The following is a 20,628-nucleotide window of genomic DNA, read 5'->3' as shown; positions in this document are numbered from 1 at the left end:
AACCTCTCCTAGACTGAGTTATCTGTAATCTGTCTGTGCCGAGGTAAACACAAGGACTGTCTGGATTGCTGTCCTTTAAACAATGGAAAGGGGTGAATCGAATCTGCAGTCGGCTGATGGATAAGGGAGAGAGAGAGAATTTGTGTGTGGAGACGGAGCGAGCAATACATTTAAAGTGAGAGGCAGCATACTGAGGCAGCCTACAGGGAAACAGCAAAGGATAGTGAAGATGGGGGGGTGAAGAGTGTACCAGAAGGCGGCAGTGTTGACTGGGGAAATGTTTTCCCAGATGAAGCAGGCAAAGTATAGCATAGAGGACATATACACTGAGCCAGCTTTCCTCTGGACACTCCCCATCTCCTGAACCCAGTGCTTGGCTAGTGGTCTCGGGACACTCCCTAAGCGTCCATAGTTCTGGAGCTTTCTACTGGGCCTGCTACCCCCACCAGACCCCTATCTCTTTTGGGGGGCCAGCTATCTTTGGGCACTTCCTAATTCTGGTCTTGAGCCCTTTCCTGGACTGGCTCTCACCAAACATCCCCAATCTATTCTGGAGCTCTTCACAGGAGTGGCAGCCCCAGCAGAGCCAGGGCAAAGACCCGAGGGAGAGGTCTACAATTTGGTAAGTGTCATTACTTCTTCTTTGATCCTTCAATCTACTTTACCAAAACAAATTATATTTGTCCTCATCTTGATAATAAAAGGCATAGCCTACACTACAGTATGTGTTCAGCACATGTTGTGGTTTAGTGTTGTGGTTGCTGTTGCTGTTTTGATTCTGTCTCATATTACAGCATCTGGTTCTACTTTGTTGTCCTTCAGCCAGCCTCCCTCCCTGGCACAAGCATAATTTACATGCGTGCTAAAAAACTGGTGGGCCTGAATTTGTTTATAAGATTCTTCACACAGCTCCTCCTGAAGTGTAGCAACAGCCCTGTGAGGGTTGAGCACAGAACTTTCATGAAAGGGGAAATTGAACGTTCCTGTGGATATATCACAGATGTTTATAATAAGGGGTGCTTGTAATTATTATATGTACAGTGGAGACATATGGGCATATGATGAGGCTGCCACTTCACTTGATAAACAGTATTTCTGTAATACTTTGAGTAGTTTTTAGTGTGACTAGCCCATTTAGAGTATGACACCAAATTGCCAGTGAGTCAGGATTCTTTCTCTGTGTGTGTGGTCAGGTGGACACCCTCTGGCACGTGGCCGTGTATTAGTCATATCCCCTGAGAGAGTTATCTTTCCAAAACACTCGCCACGGACCACCAAATAACATAACATAGAAGTTTATTCACTGGTTAGAACCATATGACTTTGTGTGTACACATGAGCGTGTACTGTATGTGTAGAATATACTGTAGTTATAGGAGGGGTCCAGGAAAATGATTGCTTTGTGAGAGCTCTTCCTATTCTTTCACATCTTTTCACAAACATCACACATCAACAACATCACTGGTGTTGTTAAAAAGTATCAAACGGATCGTTTCTTTGCAGTACTTCAGGGACAATGCTTTAGTTACAGTTGTATTGCTGAAGAAAGAGTTGATATTTTGCTCACAAACTAACAGCGGGGCTGGGATAAAAAGCTGTGGTATTTTCAACTGTGGAACAACTGACCTTGCTGCAAAAAAAACTAGAAAATATACTATCAAAATTAGGTTGTAAAATGACAATGTGATGAAAGGGAGACATTCTACAGCCAAAAAAGGAAGAGTAGCCATTTGAACTCTCCCTTTATGGAACATTTGTCTGTTTGGAGTGTACAATACAATAAGTCCTTGTGAGTTTCCTCTCTGTGAGGAGTTGAGCACCTCTTCCTTAGGGGACTAGACAGCTGACTATATTTTCTTCCAAAGGCTAATCCACTTGTAATTGATAGCAGAGCCAAAAGTAGTTGTCATACTAACACAGGGACATAGAGAATATGGTTGGAGTCAATTCAGTTCTGGCATATGACTTGAGAATTCAGCTATGAATTGGGGAGTAACCTGTTACTTTTGGTGAGATTTTTTAGATTCATGAATGGGATACCTGATTCATTCTCTGTATTGTCCTAGTTAATCTGCATTCACTCCTATACTGCTTGAATCCACGCAGCACACCGACTGTAAGAAATGCCAAGTTTTGGGTTGTCAATCTTCTACCATTCTCCCTCTTAGCTAATCAGTAGATAGAAAGAGAAAGCATAAGTCTGATTGGATTTCCGAGTTCTGCATGCAACCCAGCCAAAATGTTGATGACACAGTTAGATCGATTATTCAGCCATGGTGGTCCACACTGACCAGGAAGTAGGGAGGGAACTATCTTACTACCGCTATTTTATAATGCCTATGTACTTTTTTTACTATCACAGCATAATATGTATCACAGCAATTATTTTTGTCTTATTTTTTTGCAGGAAATTCCCAAAGGCATGTGTCAAGGCTAGCAATGGATTCTCCCCAAAGCTTGTGTAAGTTGACATATACTAAAAGGTTGCATGAGGTTGCATCAATAATGCAATAATACAATTTAGTTTCTTCTGATCAAATCTCAAAAATGATTTTGGAGTACAGATACTGTGTCTATAACGACACAGGATGAGACCGAGATGCAGACACAGGAGGCAGATGGTTCGAGTCTCTGATATTTATTCAAATACAAGGGGCAGGCAAGAGGCAGGTCGAGGACAGGCAGAAGTTTGTAAACCAGGTCTGAGTCTGATAGGTACAGGGCGGCAGGCAGGCTCAAGGTCAGGGCAGACTGAATGGTATGGCAGGCGGGCTCAGTGTCAGGGCAGGCAGAAAAGGTTGGAACCGGGAGGACTAGAAAACAGGGACTAGGAAAAAACAGGAGTACGGAACAACACGCTGGTAGGCTTGACGAGACAAGACAAACTGGCAACAGGCAGACAGTAAACACCGGTATAAATGCACAGGGAATGGGAACAAATGGGAGACACCTGGTGGGGGGTGGAGACAAGCACAAGACAGGTGAAACAGATCAGGGTGTGACAGTATCAGCCTCCATTAACCAGAATAGAGAACCAACATGAGGTCTAAATTGATTATGACTGTATTTGTAAGGACGGTCAAGATTACCTTTGACCCCAGCCTTGACCCCTAACCCCTGATCCTGCACAGTTGCCCAGGGTGACGAGGACCTCCAGGTGATGAAGGCAGGGGCAATGTTGAGGAAGGTCAAGTCTCGCTCTTGGAAGAAGCAGCGGCACTTCCACCTGCAGGACGATGGCCAGACCATCTGGTACAAGTCCAGGTGGGCAGGGACAGGCCACTCCACCTGTGAGTACTGCAAGTGTGTGGGTGTGGGTGGAGGAAGCAGGGAGGAGACAGCATAGTATTTCTCACTTTAGCATGGAAAAAGCCGAAGTATGTCTTCACATGATGCCTAATGTTCCCTCTTAGTCTCTGTGGCTGATGTGGAGGTGGTGCGCGAGGGTCACCAGTCGGAGATCCTGCTGAGTATCGCTGATGAGTTCCCAGCTGACCTCTGTTTCACCCTGGTGTTCCGTGGTCGCCGCAGCAACCTGGACCTAGTGGCGGAGTCGCCGTCCGAGGCGCAGGTCTGGATCCGGGGCATACGCAAACTGATCCAGAACACTGAGAGCATGAATGACAAGGAAAGGCTCGACCAGTATCCTTGTTCCATGCTCAGCATTAAATACAATATAAGGATTGATCAACCATACAAACCAATGACTGTCTATAATGTTGCTCCATTCTATATAATCTCTTACTAAGTGTTGCCCTTAGACATCATGAAAATGATCGGAGAGGTTGAGGGTAGAGGGGGAAAAAAAGTATTGCCCTTAGCCAGCGTCTTCCTGTTCTCAGGTGGATCTGGGACTGGTTTCAAAAGGCAGATAAAAACAAGGATGGACGGATGAACTTCAAGGAGGTGCGCACACTGCTGAAGATGATGAACGTGGACATGAACGAGGAGTACGCTCTTCGCCTTTTCACGGTGAGGTTCCCATCATCATCTACTGTTCGCTTTTGAATTGAGTCCATCTCCCATGCTAACTGTTGTATAGATCCAGCTATTTGTCTCTCAATCACAAATGAATGGGATGGTGCTTATCTTTCCCATTCATTTGGTATTTAGGCATATGCTCATGTACTCGCATGCAAATCCATATATTTTTTACATGTAATCAGCCTTAAAGTATTGTGAGCAGTAGTTAAATGTGGATGTTGTAAGTGGTGGAATTAACCCCAACATTGGTTTATTTTCTATGATGTCATCGTAAACGAGTACACTGTCAGTGGTCTACCATCATAAGGTGTCATGGGAACACCACTTCTCTGAAGTAGACAATTATTCTGCTCTTTGCTTTTACCCCCAGATGGCTGACAAGTCAGAGTCAGGTTATCTGGAGAACGAGGAGTTTGTCCAGTTCTATAAGATGCTGACGGAGAGGGAGGACGTGTGGCGGGTGTTCCAGGACTATTCTCGGGACGGACAGACATTAACCCTCGCTGAGCTGGAGGACTTCCTGAAGCAGGAGCAGCAGGAGGGGGAGAGGAGTCAGGAGCACGCCCAGGAGCTGATTGACCGCTATGAACCCTCAGAGAATGGTAAGGACCACTGTGCAACTGTGGTCAACCACAGTCAACTATATGAATGAGATCATTAATAGCCTCATTAAGACAATGTCAATCATGATGAACGACAACCACAATGATCATTACCTAGTCTACCTGAGTGAACCACAAGAGCCCACAATGGCCGGTCAACAAGTAACCATGATTCATTTAAAATATGTTGTAATATTGTATATATATATATATATATATATATATATATATATATATATATATATATATATATATATATATATATATATATATATATATATATATATATATATATATATTTTTTATTTTGACTTTGTTGTTTGGTGGGGGGGGTTTCCAATAAGAAAGATATTTGTTATATATATACATATATATTTGTACTTATGTTAAGTATTGTATATTGAATGTCTAATTTTTTAACAAGTAACCATGATTGACCACATTTATACTGACCATAGTCAATTGTAATCAACTGCCATTGTCAACCACAATCAACAGAGAGATGTAGTTACTGGGCATTTTCTGATTGGGTTGACTTATAATAAGACAGAACTTCCCATGTCTTCTCACAGCCAAGAAACACGGGGCCATGTCTATAGATGGCTTCCAAACGTACCTGGTCTCTCCGGAGGGTGCTGTCTTGGATCCCAAGTGTCTGACCCTGCACCAGGACATGAGCCAGCCCCTCAGCCACTACTTTATCTGCTCCTCCCACAACACCTACCTGATGGAGGACCAGCTCCGAGGACAGAGCAGCCAGGAGGCCTACATCCAGTGAGGAACAAAACACTCAAAACTTACATGGCAGTAAGGCCCTATTCAAACAGCTTTTGATATACACCTCTGTCTGTGTGCTCTGTGCAGGGCTCTGAAGCGTGGCTGCCGTTGCGTCGAGGTGGACTGTTGGGATGGGCCAAATGGAGAGCCGGTTGTTTATCACGGCCACACCTTCACATCCAAGATCCTTTTCAGAGACGTTATCACCACACTGGGGGAGTACGCCTTCAAGGTGGGCATTTCAATAGCTTAATTAACTGTAGCCATCATGACCACAGCAGCTCTATCCCCAACTCTAAATCTAATCCAGTCTCTTAGTGGTTCTGGTTATTTGTCTTCTGTATTGGTTTTTGCTTCAACCAAGTCCAGTTCTACAAGATGCTGACGGAGAGGGAGAACGTGTGGCGGGTGTTCCAGGACTATTCTCGGGATGGACAGACATTAACCCTTGCTGAGCTGGACGACTTCCTGAAGCAGCAGCAGCATCATAAAATATCCTGTCTTCAGCCTTACTTCACCTCTTCTCAGAAAAACGACTGTAAAAAAACAACTGTAAAAGTTCAACACATTCCTTTAGGCATTCCGTCTGTCCCCTCTCCCTGTGTCTCAGGTGTCTGAGTTTCCTGTCATCCTGTCCCTGGAGAACCACTGCAGCATGGAGCAGCAGAGGGTCATGGCCCAGCTTCTGGACACCATCCTGGGGGACACACTGCTCAGGGCTCCCCTCGACAGACTGGTTCCCCAAGAGCTGCCCTCTCCCCAGGTAAGACCAACGCTGGACCTTAGGGTTCCGGTTGGTAGTGCAGGGGGTCCACACTTTTTTTGTGGGGGGATAATTTGTTGGGGATTTTTGGGTGTACCATCGTGGATACCATTTTTATGTCTCTGCGTCCAGTATAAAGGAAGTTAGAGGTACTTTCACAAGCCAATGCTAACTAGCGTTAGCGCAATGAGTCTACAAGAACAGTTAGCATGCTAGCTGACACTGAAGTAGGTAAATGGCTTCATTGCCAAAATCTCAAACTATCCCTTTAATATGGAGGAAATTACAATCATTGGTGTTAATTACAGGTTTATTTCTTTATCGAAAATTATTAGGAAGGCCATCTAAGTGGTAATTTAAAACAACAAAAAACAGATTGAAAGCATGCAGAAAAGATATTGAACTATATATATTTGTGACGAGTACTGAGGATACAAAGAGGCAGGACGCAGACGCAGGAATCAACAATGTAGAGGTTTACTTAACACTGAGCAAGAGAACAACAAAGAGCGAGTACACGACATGACACTAACAATCACATACAACACAACACTGAACAGTCCAGGGCTACATAGGGGTGGTGATGAGATGATGAGGTGCAGGTGCGCTGGAGGTGATTAGGGTGCGTTGGGTTTCCATTCCGGTGTTGCCGAGGTGGTGCACTCAGACCGGTGGCTCAGTAGACCGGCGAATCAGAGCGCCGGAGGGGAGCAACGGGAGGAGACGTGACAATATTTAAAAAATAATACCATCTTTGAGCGCTAACAATCAAATAAAAGCTAGACAGTCAGGGAGAAGAAAAAAAAATCCCAAAACGGGCATTCAGGGCACATGCCCATTGAAATTTGTTATGATGTTTGAGCAGAGGAACACAGCATGAGCCATGGCAAAATGCATAGAATTGCAGAAAATGAGCTTTACAACAGCAACATTTTCTCTATGCAGCCAAGATACCGTTCTAGTTAATAGATTGTTATAGGAAGGTCCTCTTCCAATGATCTGTGAGGAGGTCTAAATAATGAAATTGTCTACCAAATCTATTCATTTTAGAATGTTGATTACATTCACCTGATAAGATAAGATGTGTTTTTTTTGTTGCTAACATACGATGGGGTCCCTGGGTCGCCCGTTTGCCTGGGTGGGGGTCCCTGGGCAAGAAAAGTGTATCTATTCTATTCTATTCTATTCTATTTATCTACTCTACTGTAACCATTCTTCAACAAGGCAAATCAATTATTTAGCAAGGCAAGTCGAATTGAGAAGACGTTCTCTAAGGATTTGATTTCCTATCTATGACTATGTTCAGGTTTTTATCCAGCAGTGATGTTGGGAGCAGTATAATCATACGTCTCCAGTGATTTTAATACTATTTTTTAAATAATTAGAAATATTCAATGAGGTGTGTGTTTTGAGGTGTGTGTTTTTGTATGTGTGTGTTAGACTAAAGTTAGTTAGAAAAATGTATTAAAGTGTCACTCCACAATGATACAATAATTGACAATACAAAATACAGATAAAACAAAAACATATTGTGGAATACTCAAATTGAGTTTTGAGACACTATCATGGTACAGTATTTCCTTTGGCGTCATCTATAATACATTACATCATCTATACATTGGTATCAGTTATTATACATTATGTCATCTATACACGTTTGTGTGTGTGTATGTATGTGTGCTCGTGCGCGCGCGCATGTGTCTTTGGATTCGTGCATACTCATATAAGGATCTGAAGGGAAAGGTCCTTCTGAAAGCCAAGAAGATTGGCGGCCTAGAAGAGAGTGAAACGCTGACCGATGAGGTCACTGATGAGGTCAGTGACGAAGATGAGACTGACCCTAAGAGCCCGTCTGCAGAAGCCCTTTGTCTCAATGATAAGGTATGTGGCTGGACAGATGTATGTGGAAGGATGGACGCTTGCCGTTATCTGCACCAACTATTACACTTATACATTACTACATTATTACTGACAATACAGTCCGCCATTTTGCAAAAAAGATCACACACTAAGCAAACAATGAACACTGTGCCTTGACCTGCCAGCTAATCATGATTTGCCATGGTTTAATTAATAGCCACAAAGCAGGTGATATTTGTTCCCTTACACATCCCTGTCTCTTCAGAAATCCAAGTTCTCCAGGGAACTCTCGGATCTGGTGGTGTACTGCAAGAGTGTTCATTTCCACAGCTTTGAGTACTCTCGCCTGCACTCCAAGTGCTACGAGATGTCCTCCTTCTCTGAGTCCAAGGCCAGGAAACTTGCAAAGGACACAGGTGCGCCCTGAACAATTTTAGCAATACCTACATAGCAAACAATGTATTGATATATTGCCAAGGATCATTGGTTAGGAATTCACACCCATTCACTGTTGTAGGTCCCCTGGGTTAGGGGATGGGAAAAAGCGTCACTGTATGGCTATGTCTTTCTCAGGGGCGGAGTTTGTGCGCCACAACAGCAGACAGCTGAGCAGGGTCTACCCCAGTGGCATGAGGACCGACTCCTCCAACTACAACCCACAGGAGCTGTGGAATGTAGGCTGTCAGATAGGTGAGAGCCTCTTCGCTTAAACCATTGTGTACTCATGTCAAACTTGTACAGTAAATCTGTTTTTAAACAAGCTAGCACTTTTGGTTTCCCATTGGTTCTGGGAAGGAAGTCATACGTTTACTGACCTGTAAAACGGAATGTTTTTTAAATGTTCTGAGAACAGAAGTAAAAATGTTGCCCGTCCTGGGAAAGTTTATTTTTAGGTTGCAGGGAGGTTCTGAGAACATTTACTCTGGTTCCTTGAATGTTTTCCTGGGAGGTTATATTAACGCTCCAAGAACGGGAATTATAGGTTATTTGGAGGCTTCCTTAAAACTTTAATTGAATGTTTCAACAACATTTGTAATAACACTGTTAGCTTATTTTGGGTTAACTTTTTTGAACTCCAAGCACAGATAGGACACATGGAAATGCGGTAGAGCTATAGGTTCAGGGTGTGTCAGAAATATTTGTTGCTATTTTCACAACCAAGTATGATGGTGGTGGTGCGAAAGGGCTGGGTTTTGATGAATAAATAAGTAGGTGTGTCAAGACTTGACCCCTCACTGGCCAATCAGAACATGCTCCATTGTTAAATATGTGGTTGCTTCAAGTTGTGTATTTATGGTCTTTTATGTATTGCCTTGGAATCAACTCCAATTCCAATGTTAGTCCATTATAGTTTGTTAAATAGCTGACAGAAACGAAATAACAAAATGTAGACCTATCCCATCTTTGCTAAATACGTTAACTTGAACCTGTTTGCAGTCCACTTTGTTCTAAGTAATTGCATAGCTTCAATATGGAAATATATACATAGCATTCACACTGATATTGGGGTTAGGCCTACTGTAAATTGCATTATGGCTGAGCATGGAAATGCCAAACGTTGTCAATAAGCAAGACTAAATTCATTACTAATAAGGCCTAAAAAGACAGTGAATAATTACTAACCCTAACCCTAACTTATTTTTAAAATGTCCAATACACTTACAGGCATCATAATTGCTCCCCGTGGGCATATAATATTAAAACAACACAGACTAGGGAGGGTTTTACTCACATCAAAACTTTTCACAGTAGCTGGACAAAGATCCAATATAAAGAGAAAGGGAGAATGTCCACTCAATGTTATACTGCTCCCAAATCTGTTTTATAAACATATTGGAACCATCTTACAGATCGCATTCACACTTCTCCAGAAGTTACATTGCATACGTGCCACGGATGTTCTCACCATAAAACCAGGACAGTGAAGGATTCTAATAAGTTAGGTTTAAATCAAATTTAACGAAAAATAAGCAATCCGTTTTTTGTATTTCTTATACAACAACAACAATAAAGAAATAAAGGTAATGATATCATAAAATCGGCAATATAAAAAAGATAAGACACATTTCTGTTGAACCAGCCTTCGTTATAGTAGGCCTAGGGTAGGAAGGGTAGCCTACAGGCTTGGGTTTTGAACATATGAAACGGAAAACAAGCCATTGTTACAGGAAAATAACTTCTAAATACGAGCTTCCCCGGTATTCACCGAGGTTCTCATCTCTCGTTTCATGATGGGCATGGACACGTAGCCTACATCATGGAGGGGGTTTTAAGCACGTACAAAACGGGACCTGCATGGCTAAGATAATGTGGTCCTGCCTACAATACATAGATAAAAAAGGAATGTCAGCTCACTGTTTTGCTCTTCTCAAACTTGATATTTTAATAAAGCTTTGGTAATTAAGATTTATTTCCAAGCGGTCTCACCAGCCAAACCCTTTATCGACGGTCTTGACTATTTGGTGATTGCATTGGTCAACACAAAAACAAACAGCCTTCATTGAGAGGAGGGGAGGCTATGCTTAGGGCGGCAGGTAGCTTAGTGGTTAAGAGCGTTGTGCCAGTAACCGAAAGGTCGCTGGTTCTAATCCCCGAGCCGACTAGGTGAGAAATCTGTCTGTGCCCTTGAGCAATGCACTTAATCCTAATTGCTCCTGTAAGTCGCTCTGGATAAGAGCGTCTGCTAAAATGTATGCTTGGTTTTTTAATCAAATGAAATGAAATGGGGAAAAAACTATAGTTTTTTATGTTTCTAAAAACTGTTGTTCCATGCGCATATGGACAGTGTGAGTCACGGCTGGATAGGCTGTGTTTCCGCAGTCAAAATTCATGCCATAACCAAGCGCGTTATCGCTAAAACCAGCTTTTGGTTGGTCTTAAATATCTCTACAGATATAGCCCCTGGTTCTCCTTAGACTTGACTGCCCTTGACCAGCACAAAAACATCCCGCGATATGCAACTTTTCAGGGAAGTCAGGAGCCAATATACACAATCAGTTAGGAAAGCAAAGGCTAGCTTTTTCAAACAGAAATTTGCATCCTGTAGCATTAACTCCAAAAAGTTTTGGGACACTGTAAAGTTCATGGAAAATAAGAGCACCTCCTCCCAACTGCCCACTGCACTGAGGCTAGGAAACACTGTCACCACCGATAAATAGTCTCCTGAGTGGCGCAGTGGTCTAGAGATCCTGGTTCGAATCCAGGCTCTGTCGTAGCCGGCCGCGACCGGGAGACCCATGGGGCGGCGCACAATTGGCCCAGGGTAGGGGAGGGAATGGCCGGCAGGGATGTAGCTCAGTTGGTAGAGCATGGCGTTTGCAACGCCAGGGTTGTGGATTTGTTTCCCACGGGGTGCCAGTATAAAAAAAAAGAATGTATGCACTCACTAACTGTAAGTCGCTCTGGATAAGAGCGTCTGCTAAATGACTAAAATGTAAATGTACATCTACAATAATCGAGAATTTCAACAAGCATTATGCTACGGCTGGCCATGCTTTCCACCTGGCTACCACTACCCCGGCCACCAGCTCTGCACCCTCCGCTGCAACTTGCCCATGCCCCCCCCACTTCTCCTTCACACAAATTCAGACAGCTGATGTTCTGAAAGAGCTGAAAAATCTGGACCCCTACAAATCAGCTGGGCTAGACAATCTGGACCCTTTCTTTCTCAAATTAGGCGCCGAAATTGTCGCAACCCCTATTACTAGCCTGTTCAACCTCTCTTTCGTAACGTCTGAGATCCCCAGAGATTGGAAAGCTGCCGCGGTCATCCCCCTCTTCAAAGGGGGTGACACTCTAGATCCAAACTGTTACAGACCTATATCCATCCTGCCCTGCCTTTCGAAAGTATTTGAAAGCCAAGTTAACAAACAGATCACCGACCATTTCGAATCCCACCGTACCTTCTCCGCTATGCAATCCGGTTTCCGAGCTGGTCATGGGTGCACCTCAGCCACGCTCAAGGTCCTAAACGATATTATAACCACAATCGATAAAAGACAGTACTGCGCAGCCGTCTTCATCGACCTGGCCAAGGCTTTCGACTCTGTCAACCACCGCATTCTTATTGGCAGACTAAATAGCCTTGGTTTCTCTAATGACTGCCTCGCCTGGTTCACCAACTACTTCTCAGATAGAGTTCAATGTGTCAAATCGGAGGGCCTGTTGTCTGGACCTCTGGCTGTCTCTATGGGGGTGCCACAGGGTTCAATTCTCGGGCAGACTCTATTCTCTGTGTATATCAATGATGTCGCTCTTGCTGCTGGTGACGCTCGGATCCACCTCTATGCGGACGACACCATTTTGTATACATCTGGCTCTTCATTGGACACTGTGTTAACAAACCTCCAAACGAGCTTCAACGCCATACAACACTTCCGTAGCCTCCAACTGCTCTTAAACACTAGTAAAACTAAATGCATGCTCTTCAACCGAACGCTGCTTGCACCCGCACACCCGACTATAATCACTACTCTCGGATATAGCTTCCAACACTCTACTCAGCAAATTGGATGTAGTCTATCACAGTGCCATCCGTTTTGTCACCAAAGCCCCATATAATACCCACCATTGTGACCTGTACGCTCTTGTTGGCTGGCCCTCACTACATATTCGTCGCCAAACCCACTGGCTCCTGGTCATCTATAAATCACTGCTAGGCAAATCCCTGTCTTATCTTAGCTCGCTGGTCACCATAGCAACACCCACCTGTAGTCTGTGCTCCAGCAGGTATATCTCACTGGTCATCCCTAAAGCCAACACCTCCTTTGGCCGCCATTCCTTCCAGTTCTCTGCTGCCAATGACTGGAACGAACTGCAAAAATCTCTGAAGCTGGAGACACTTACCTCCCTCACTAACTTTAAGCGTCAGTTGTCAGAGCAGCTTACCGATCACTGCACCTGTACACAGCCATTCTGAAAATAGCCCACCCAAGTACCTCATCCCCATATTGTTATTTATTTTGCTAATTTGCACCCCAATATCTCTATTTGCACATCATCTTTTGCACATCTATCATTCCAGTGTTAATTACGAAATTGTAACTATTTTTGCACTATGGCCTATTTATTTATTGCCCTACCTCCATAACTTACTACATTCGCACACACTGTATATATATTTTCTGTTGTATTTTTTACTTTATGTTTTGAGTTACCCCATATGTAACTCTGTGTTGTTGTTTTTATCACACTGCTTTGCTTTATCTTGGCCAGGTCGCAGTTGTAAATGAGAACTTGCTCTCAACTGGCTTACCTGGTTAAATAAAGGTGAAATAAAATAAAAAATACTAGCCCTGCCTGAAATGAGAACTTTGTATCACGTTCTTAAGGAAACACTTCAAATATTTCCACCCCCTCCCATCTGAGCGCAAGCGAGCTGATATCAGACAGGTAAAGCGCTGGCTACCCGGACTATTTGCATTGTCCCCCACCCCCTCTTTTACGCTGCTGCTACTCTCTGTTTATTATCTATGCATGGTCACTTTACCTCTACCTACATGTACATATTACCTCAACTAACCTATGCCCCCGCACATTGACTCTGTATCGGTACCCACTGTATATAGCCTCGCTATTGTTATTCTATTGTTGCTCTTTAGTTATTTGTTATTTTTCTCTTTTTCTTATCTTTTTTTTTTACTGACCTATTTTTTTACTCCGTTTATTTTAGTAAATACTTTCTTAACACTTATTTTTCTTAACTGCATTCTTGGTTAAGGGCTTTTAAGTAAGCATTTCACTGTAAGGTCTACACCTGTTGTATTCGGCGCATGTGACATTTTTTATGTTGATATATAAAACGACACAAGATTCAAAAATTATTGTTTTGGTATTGCCCTCAGGTAGCCTGCTTCTGGTCTCAGGTTCAGGAATGGTTGAAAAAGCATAACATTCATCTAACATTGACCCTAGAAATAACATTGTTGGGAGATCTGGAGAGACCTGGTCAGTCAATTACTAATATACTAATACTCTTAGTAAAAGTATTTATCTTCAACTCGCAATCTGTGGATTCTATTTGATTAGATAGATTAAAACTGTATGTTAAACAGCACAGCATAGTTTAAATATATATGGTGTGTAGAAATCCTAAGAGGGTGGCCAGCAGAGATAGGTGGGATGGGCTGAGGGAAGCTGAGGGTTGGGATGTAGAATTGGAGACAAGTGGAAGGGGCAGCTCTCTGAGAACTGTGGGGGGGATCTTGGAGGGCTGGTGGCCTGGTGGTTGGGAGCTTGGGCCGGTGGCTGATAGGTCGCTGGTTCGGATCCCCGTTTTTTGACCTTGTGGGAGATCTGTCGACATGCCCTTGAGCAGGGCGTTGACCCTGGTTGCTGCTGTGGGTCGCTCTGGATGGGAGTCTGTTAGATGACTAATGTGATGTAGATGTTGAGCGGCTTAACTGCAAGTAGATTGTATGTTTTAAATATTCAATTTAAAAAATTTAAAAAAAGATCAGGTGTGGCCAATTAGTGGGCGAGGCCAACACACCTGAACACGCTTAACAAGATAGAGGATAGAGAGAGTTTTGTTGATGCTGAGACCGGAATGTATATGTTTTTAAATAACTTTCTTCGAACGTTACTAAAGTTTTCTTGTTGTTTTTATGGAATGTTTTCTTCACGTTCTGAGAACAGCATGTATGTTCTTAGAGCGTTATGTGCTAGCTGGGCTATGCCTGAACTATTTAATAAACGTTGCTTGTTTTTTTATATACTATCTGTCCAAGACAATATCCCTTAAATGTGCTAAGAACCTGTTGTTTCAATTAGATGTTTAAATTAGGCCTGGTGAAACACATTGTACACATCCATCCATACATTGCTTGCTTCCTGGCTGGAAGAAAGAAAATGTTTACTGCCAGAAATGACAAGGTAACACATACTATAGATATGTCTGGAGAGAAACAGGGTGCAAGCCAAGGAGAGTTAGAGACTACAAACACATTGTCTCCTCACTCTTCTTCACTTTGTTACAAATTTGTGAAAAGGGCTATATAGATTTATTTGATGTTCTCCTAGTGGCTCTGAACTTCCAGACGGCGGGGCTAGAGATGGATCTGAACGATGGGCTCTTCAGTCAGAACGGTTGCTGTGGCTACGTCCTCAAACCTGACTTCATGAGGAATTCTGACTTTTTTGACCCAGAGAGACCCCAGGACCGGGATGGTTACACATCACTCCACCTCTCTATCCAGGTCCAGAAACAACTTCACTGTATCATACAACTATCTGTTGTGTTATGTAGTGTGCCTGTGCAGGATGTGTGTTTTGGCGGTTTCGTTTGCTATGTCTTTGAGTGTGTATCCTTGTCCGAGTTTTGATTTTATGTGCGTGTGTGTGTCCATCAGGTGATCAGTGGGCAGCAGCTACCAAAGTTGAACCAGAAGGAGGGCTCTATCGTTGACCCTTTGGTTAGAGTGGAGATCTACGGAGTATTTCAAGACCAAGCCAAGCAAGAGACTAGTTACATTGACAACAACGGTGAGGGACCAGTTTTCAAGGACTGGCTAAACACATTAATTGGGGTCTTTGTACAGACCCAGCCTACTCCTGGACTAAAATGCATGCATTTGTGGCCTTAAGGTGGTCTAGCAGTCTAATCCGCTTCTTCCAGTGCACATGAACCGCTGCAGCATGGGTTCCAATCCGGCCCAATGATATTTAAACACACTCACCTCTATCTTTCATCTCTCTCTATCCAATAAACAAAGACTTAAACAAATATACTTTACCAGTTAAAAGTTTGGACACACCTACTCATTCAAGGGTTTTTCTTTATTTTTACTATTTTCTACATTGTAGAATAATAGTGAAGACATCAAAACTATGAAATAACACATATGGAATCATGTAATAACCAACAAAGTGTTAAACAAATAAAAATAGATTTTATATTTGAGATTCTTCAAATAGCCACCCTTTGTCTTGAGATCGGTGGATTGTGGAGGCCAGGTCATCTGATGCAGCACTCCATCACTCTCCTTCTTGGTCAAATAGCCCTTACACAGCCTGGAGGAGTGTTGGGTCATTGTCCTGTTGAAAAACAAATGATAGTCCCACTCAGGGGGGAAAAAGGTGTAGATTCACGTGCAGTGCGGCAGGTGTTTATTTCGCCTTCGCAAAAGGCAGGAATCGTGGTCACAGGCAGGCAATGGTCATACACAGGTAGGCAAACAGGCAGGATAATCAAAAACTAGGGCTGAAGGCTATAACTGGTTCTCACAAACAAGCTAGGAAAAGGCTTAGTAGAGTCAAAATGAACAATACCTCACAAGGCACAAACAGAATGAACTGAACTAAATAAGGAGCTAATGAGACCAGGTGAGTAACAAACACAGGTGAAATCAATGAACAAAAATGAAAGACAGGGCTACGTTCAAGAACACAAAGAAACAGGGCTACGTTCAAGAACACAAAGTTGACTAAGAAAATAAATACAGAACCTTACAGGATGGCGTATCGCTGCAGAATGCTGTGGTAGCCATGCTGGTTAAGTGTGCCTTGAATTCTAAATAACTCACAGACAGTGTCACCAGCAAAGCACCCCCACACCATCACACCTCCTCCTCCATGCTTCACGGTGGGAACCACACATGCGGAGATCATCCGTTCACCTACTCTGCATCTCACAAAGACACGGCAGTTGGAACCAAAAATATCACATTTGGACTCATCAAACCAAAGGACAGATTTCCACCGGTTTAATGTCTATTGCTCGTGTTTCTTGGCCCAAGCAAGTCTCTTCTTCTTATTGGTGTCCTTTAGCAGTGGATTCTTTGCAGCAATTCGACCATGAAGGCCTGATTCACATAGTCTCCTCTGAACAGGTGATGTTGAAATGTGTCTGTTACTTGAACTCTGTGAATCATTTATTTGGGCTGCAATCTGAGGTGCAGTTAATTGCCGATTTCTGAGGCTGGTAACTCTAATGAACTTATCCTCTGCAGCAGAGGTAACTGGGTCTTCCATTCCTGTGGCGGTCCTCATGAGAGCCAGTTTCATCATAGCGCTTGATGGTTTTTGCGACTGCACTTTCAAAGTTCTTGAAATTTTCTGGATTGACTGACCTTCATGTCTTAAAGTAATGATGGACTGTCATTTCTCTTTGCTTATTTGAGCTGTTTTTGCCATAATATGGACTTGGTCTTTTACCAAATAGGGCTATCTTCTGTATACCAACCCTACCTTGTCACTACACAACTGATTGGCTCAAACGCATTAAGAAGGAAATAAATTCCACAAATTAACTTTTAACAAGGCACACCTGTTAATTGAAATACATTCCAGGTGGCTACCTCATGAAGCTGGTTGAGAGAAAGCCAAGAGTGTGCAAAGCTGTCATCAAGGCAATGGGTGGCTACTTTGAAGAATCTCAAATATAAAATATATTTTGATTTGTTTAACACTTTTTTGGTTACTACATGATTCCAAATGTGTTATTTCATAGTTTGATGTCTTCACTATTATTCTACAATGTAGAAAATAGTAAAAATTAAGAAAAACACTTGAATGAGTAGGTGTGTCCAAACTTTTGACTGGTACTGTTTGTAAAAATTTTTTTTTTAATTATACACCATGCCATGTTTTAGTGAATTAGATAGAACACGACATAGAACCTCTGTACTTCTCTTGGCTGTCTAAAACCTGGTCTCTGCTGCCACCTGCCTACAGGTTTTAACCCACTGTGGAACGAGACCCTCAATTTTATCGTCCATGTCCCTGAGTTGGCCTTGGTGCGTTTTGTGGTGGAGGACTATGACAAGGCCTCCAGGAACGACTTCTTGGGCCAGTTCACTGTGCCCTTCACCTGTATTCAGCCAGGTAAGATTGACCTTTTCATATTACACCTGTGGTGAAGTCTGGACAACTGGGTAAATGACAATTGCAGTTTTCTTCAAATTATTGTACAAAAATAATTTGATCCGATTGACTTACCTGGATAAAGGTTAAATCAATTGATTAATTGTCGTGATGTGTGTTTTGTCCTATATTTACATTTTTAATCCCATCCCCTGTCCCCACAGGAGTCCTTTTGCCTTTTGGTAGGCCCTCATTGTAAATAAGAATTTGTTTCTTAACTGACATGCCTAGTTAAATAAAGGTACAAAAATATCACTGCGGAGTGTTTTAATTTAAGCCTGTTATGTACAAATGTACATATTTTACTGTATGAGTGATGGTTTCCAAGTGGTTCTCCATGACAACAAGCTGAATTTCTTCTGGCTCCTCTCCTCACTCTTCACAGGATATCGCCATATCCACCTTCTTTCCAAAGATGGGACGGTAATCCCTCTGTTTTCTCTGTTTGTCAACATCAAGATCTCAGAGCTAACAACAGAAGTCTGATGGCCCAATGATTGTCTGAATAACATGCCGCAAACACCAACCACATGGGAGGGTAACAATAATACTTCATGATTGCTGTCACTTTCAGCGCATCAACTGTTATCAGTATTGAAAGCTAAATCTATATGCTGTATGAACTGCTTTAGATGATTTCTGCCTAAATAACAATTTCTGTTCAAGCAAACATCAGCAGGGCCTCACACTGATGAAAGATTAATAACCACGTCTCATTGCTTAGACAGCCTTACCTGGGGATGTTTTGCGTATTAGTGATTTTTTTGCTATTTCCCCAATATTTACAGTGGCTTGCGAAAGTATTCACCCCCCTTGGCATTTTTCCTATTTTGTTGCCTTACAACCTGGAATTAAAATTGATTTTGGGGGGGGGGTTTGTATCATTTGATTTACACAACATGCCTACCACTTTGAAGATGCACAATATTTTTTTGTGTGAAACAAACAAGAATAAAAACACAATTACAGCTGCAAGTCTCTTGGGGTATGTCTCTATAAGCTTGCCACATCTAGCCACTGGGATTTTTGCCCATTCTTCAAGGCAAAACTGCTCCTTCAAGTTGAGTGGCGCAGTGTTCTAAGGCACTGCATCGCAGTGCTAACTGTGGCACTAGAGATCCTGGTTCGAATCCAGGCTCTGTCGCAGCCGGCCGCGACCGGGAGACTCATGGGCGGCACACAATTGGCCCAGCGTCGTCCAGGGTAGGGGAGGGAATGGCCGGCAGGGATGTAACTCAGTTGATAGAGCATGGCGTTTGCAACGCCAGGGTTGTGGGTTCGATTCCAATGGGGGGCCAGTATAAAAAAAACAATAAAAAAAAAAAAAAAAAAGTTTTCACTAACTGTAAATCGCTCTGGATAAGAGCGTCTGCTAAATGACTAAAAATGTAAAATGTAAAAAAAAGTTGGATGGGTTCCGCTGGTGTACAGCAATCTTTAAGTCATACCACAGATTCTCAATTGGATTGAGGTCTGGGCTTTGACTAGGCCATTCCAATACATTTAAATGTTTCCCCTTAAACCACTCGAGTGTTGCTTTAGCAGTATGCTTAGGGTCATTGTCCTGCTGGAAGGTGAACCTCCATCCCAGTCTCAAATCTCTGGAAGACTGAAACAGGTTTCCCTCAAGAATTTCCCTGTATTTAGCGCCATCCATCATTCCTTCAATTCTGACCAGTTTCCCAGTCCCTGCCGATGAAAAACATCCCCACAGCATGATGCTGCCACCACCATGCTTCACTGTGGTGATGAGAGGTGTTGAGTTTGGGCCAGACATAGCATTTTCCTTGATGTCCAAAAAGCTCAATTTTAGTCTCATCTGACCAGAGTACCTTTTTCCATATGTTTGGGGAGTCTCCCACATGCCTTTTGGCAAACACCAAATGTTTGCGTATTTTTGTCTTTAAGCAACAGCTTTTTTCTGGCCACTCTTCCGTAAAGCCCAGCTCTGTGGAGTGTACGGCTTAAAGTGGTCCTATGGACAGATACTCCAATCTCCGTTGTGGAGTTTTGCAGCTCCTTCAGGGTTTTCTTTGGTCTCTTTGTTGCCTCTCTGATTAATGCCCTCCTTGCCTGGTCTGTGAGTTTTGGTGGGAGGCCCTCTTGGCAGGTTTGTTGTGTTGCCATATTCTTTCAATTTTTTAATAATGGATTTAATGGTGCTCCATGGGATGTTCAAAGTTTCAGATATTTTTTTATAACCCAACCCTGATCTGTATTTCTCCACAACTTTGTCCCTGACCTGTTTGGAGAGCTCCTTGGTCTTCATGGTGCCGCTTGCTTGGTGGTGCCCCTTGCTTAGTGGTGTTGCAGACTCTGGGGCCTTCAGAACAGGTGTATATATACTGAAATCATGTGACACTGAGATTGCACACAGGTGGACTTTATTTAACTAATTATGTGACTTCTGAAGGTAATTGGTTGCACCAGATAGTATTTAGGGGCTTCATAGCAAAGGGGGTGAATACATATGCATGCACCACTTTTCCGTTATTAATTTTTTTCATTTCACTTCACCAATTTTGACTATTTTGTGTATGTCTATTGCATGAAATCCAAATAAAAATCAATTTAATTATAGGTTGTAATGCAACAAAATAGGAAAAACACCAAGGGAGATGAATACTTTTGCAAGGCACTGTAATCTTTTAAAATAATCCGAGTTTTTTTAACTTTGTCACGCGTGCTGTAGGTGGGTGTAGTGGTGGAATCAAACGCAGAACACCGAAGGATAGTCCAAACAACTTTAGTTAATCTCCAAACAGGAAAAATAACAACACT

At 42.7% G+C, this 20,628-nt stretch overlaps 1 protein-coding gene across 1 annotated transcript; it reads left to right on the top strand.

The window, feature by feature from the left end:
• The first annotated feature begins 142 nt into the window (after positions 1 to 142).
• Positions 143 to 18,642, top strand: LOC121536655 (1-phosphatidylinositol 4,5-bisphosphate phosphodiesterase delta-4-like). The gene is made up of 16 exons (XM_041844067.2): positions 143 to 622; positions 2,408 to 2,461; positions 3,132 to 3,290; positions 3,414 to 3,642; positions 3,843 to 3,972; positions 4,355 to 4,586; positions 5,159 to 5,360; positions 5,451 to 5,595; positions 5,974 to 6,126; positions 7,855 to 8,007; positions 8,252 to 8,402; positions 8,560 to 8,676; positions 15,007 to 15,182; positions 15,336 to 15,468; positions 17,659 to 17,808; positions 18,233 to 18,642. The coding sequence occupies exons 2-16, from the start codon at positions 2,440 to 2,442 to the stop codon at positions 18,331 to 18,333; spliced, it is 2,253 nt and encodes a 750-aa protein (XP_041700001.2). The 5' UTR covers positions 143 to 622; positions 2,408 to 2,439; the 3' UTR covers positions 18,334 to 18,642.
• The last annotated feature ends 1,986 nt before the right edge of the window (positions 18,643 to 20,628 follow it).

The sequence above is a fragment of the Coregonus clupeaformis genome, chromosome 23, assembly GCF_020615455.1.
Source record: "Coregonus clupeaformis isolate EN_2021a chromosome 23, ASM2061545v1, whole genome shotgun sequence".
Taxonomy (NCBI): Eukaryota; Metazoa; Chordata; class Actinopteri; order Salmoniformes; family Salmonidae; genus Coregonus; species Coregonus clupeaformis.
This window is presented reverse-complemented; position numbering and strand designations above follow the sequence as displayed.

Coding starts and splice junctions, on each gene's coding strand:
- LOC121536655 (XM_041844067.2), top strand. CDS start 2,440: ATGGATTCTCCCCAAAGCTTGT. Junction 2,462..3,131: donor GGATTCTCCCCAAAGCTTGT/GTAAGTTGACAT, acceptor GATCCTGCACAG/TTGCCCAGGGTGACGAGGAC. Junction 3,291..3,413: donor AGGGACAGGCCACTCCACCT/GTGAGTACTGCA, acceptor GTTCCCTCTTAG/TCTCTGTGGCTGATGTGGAG.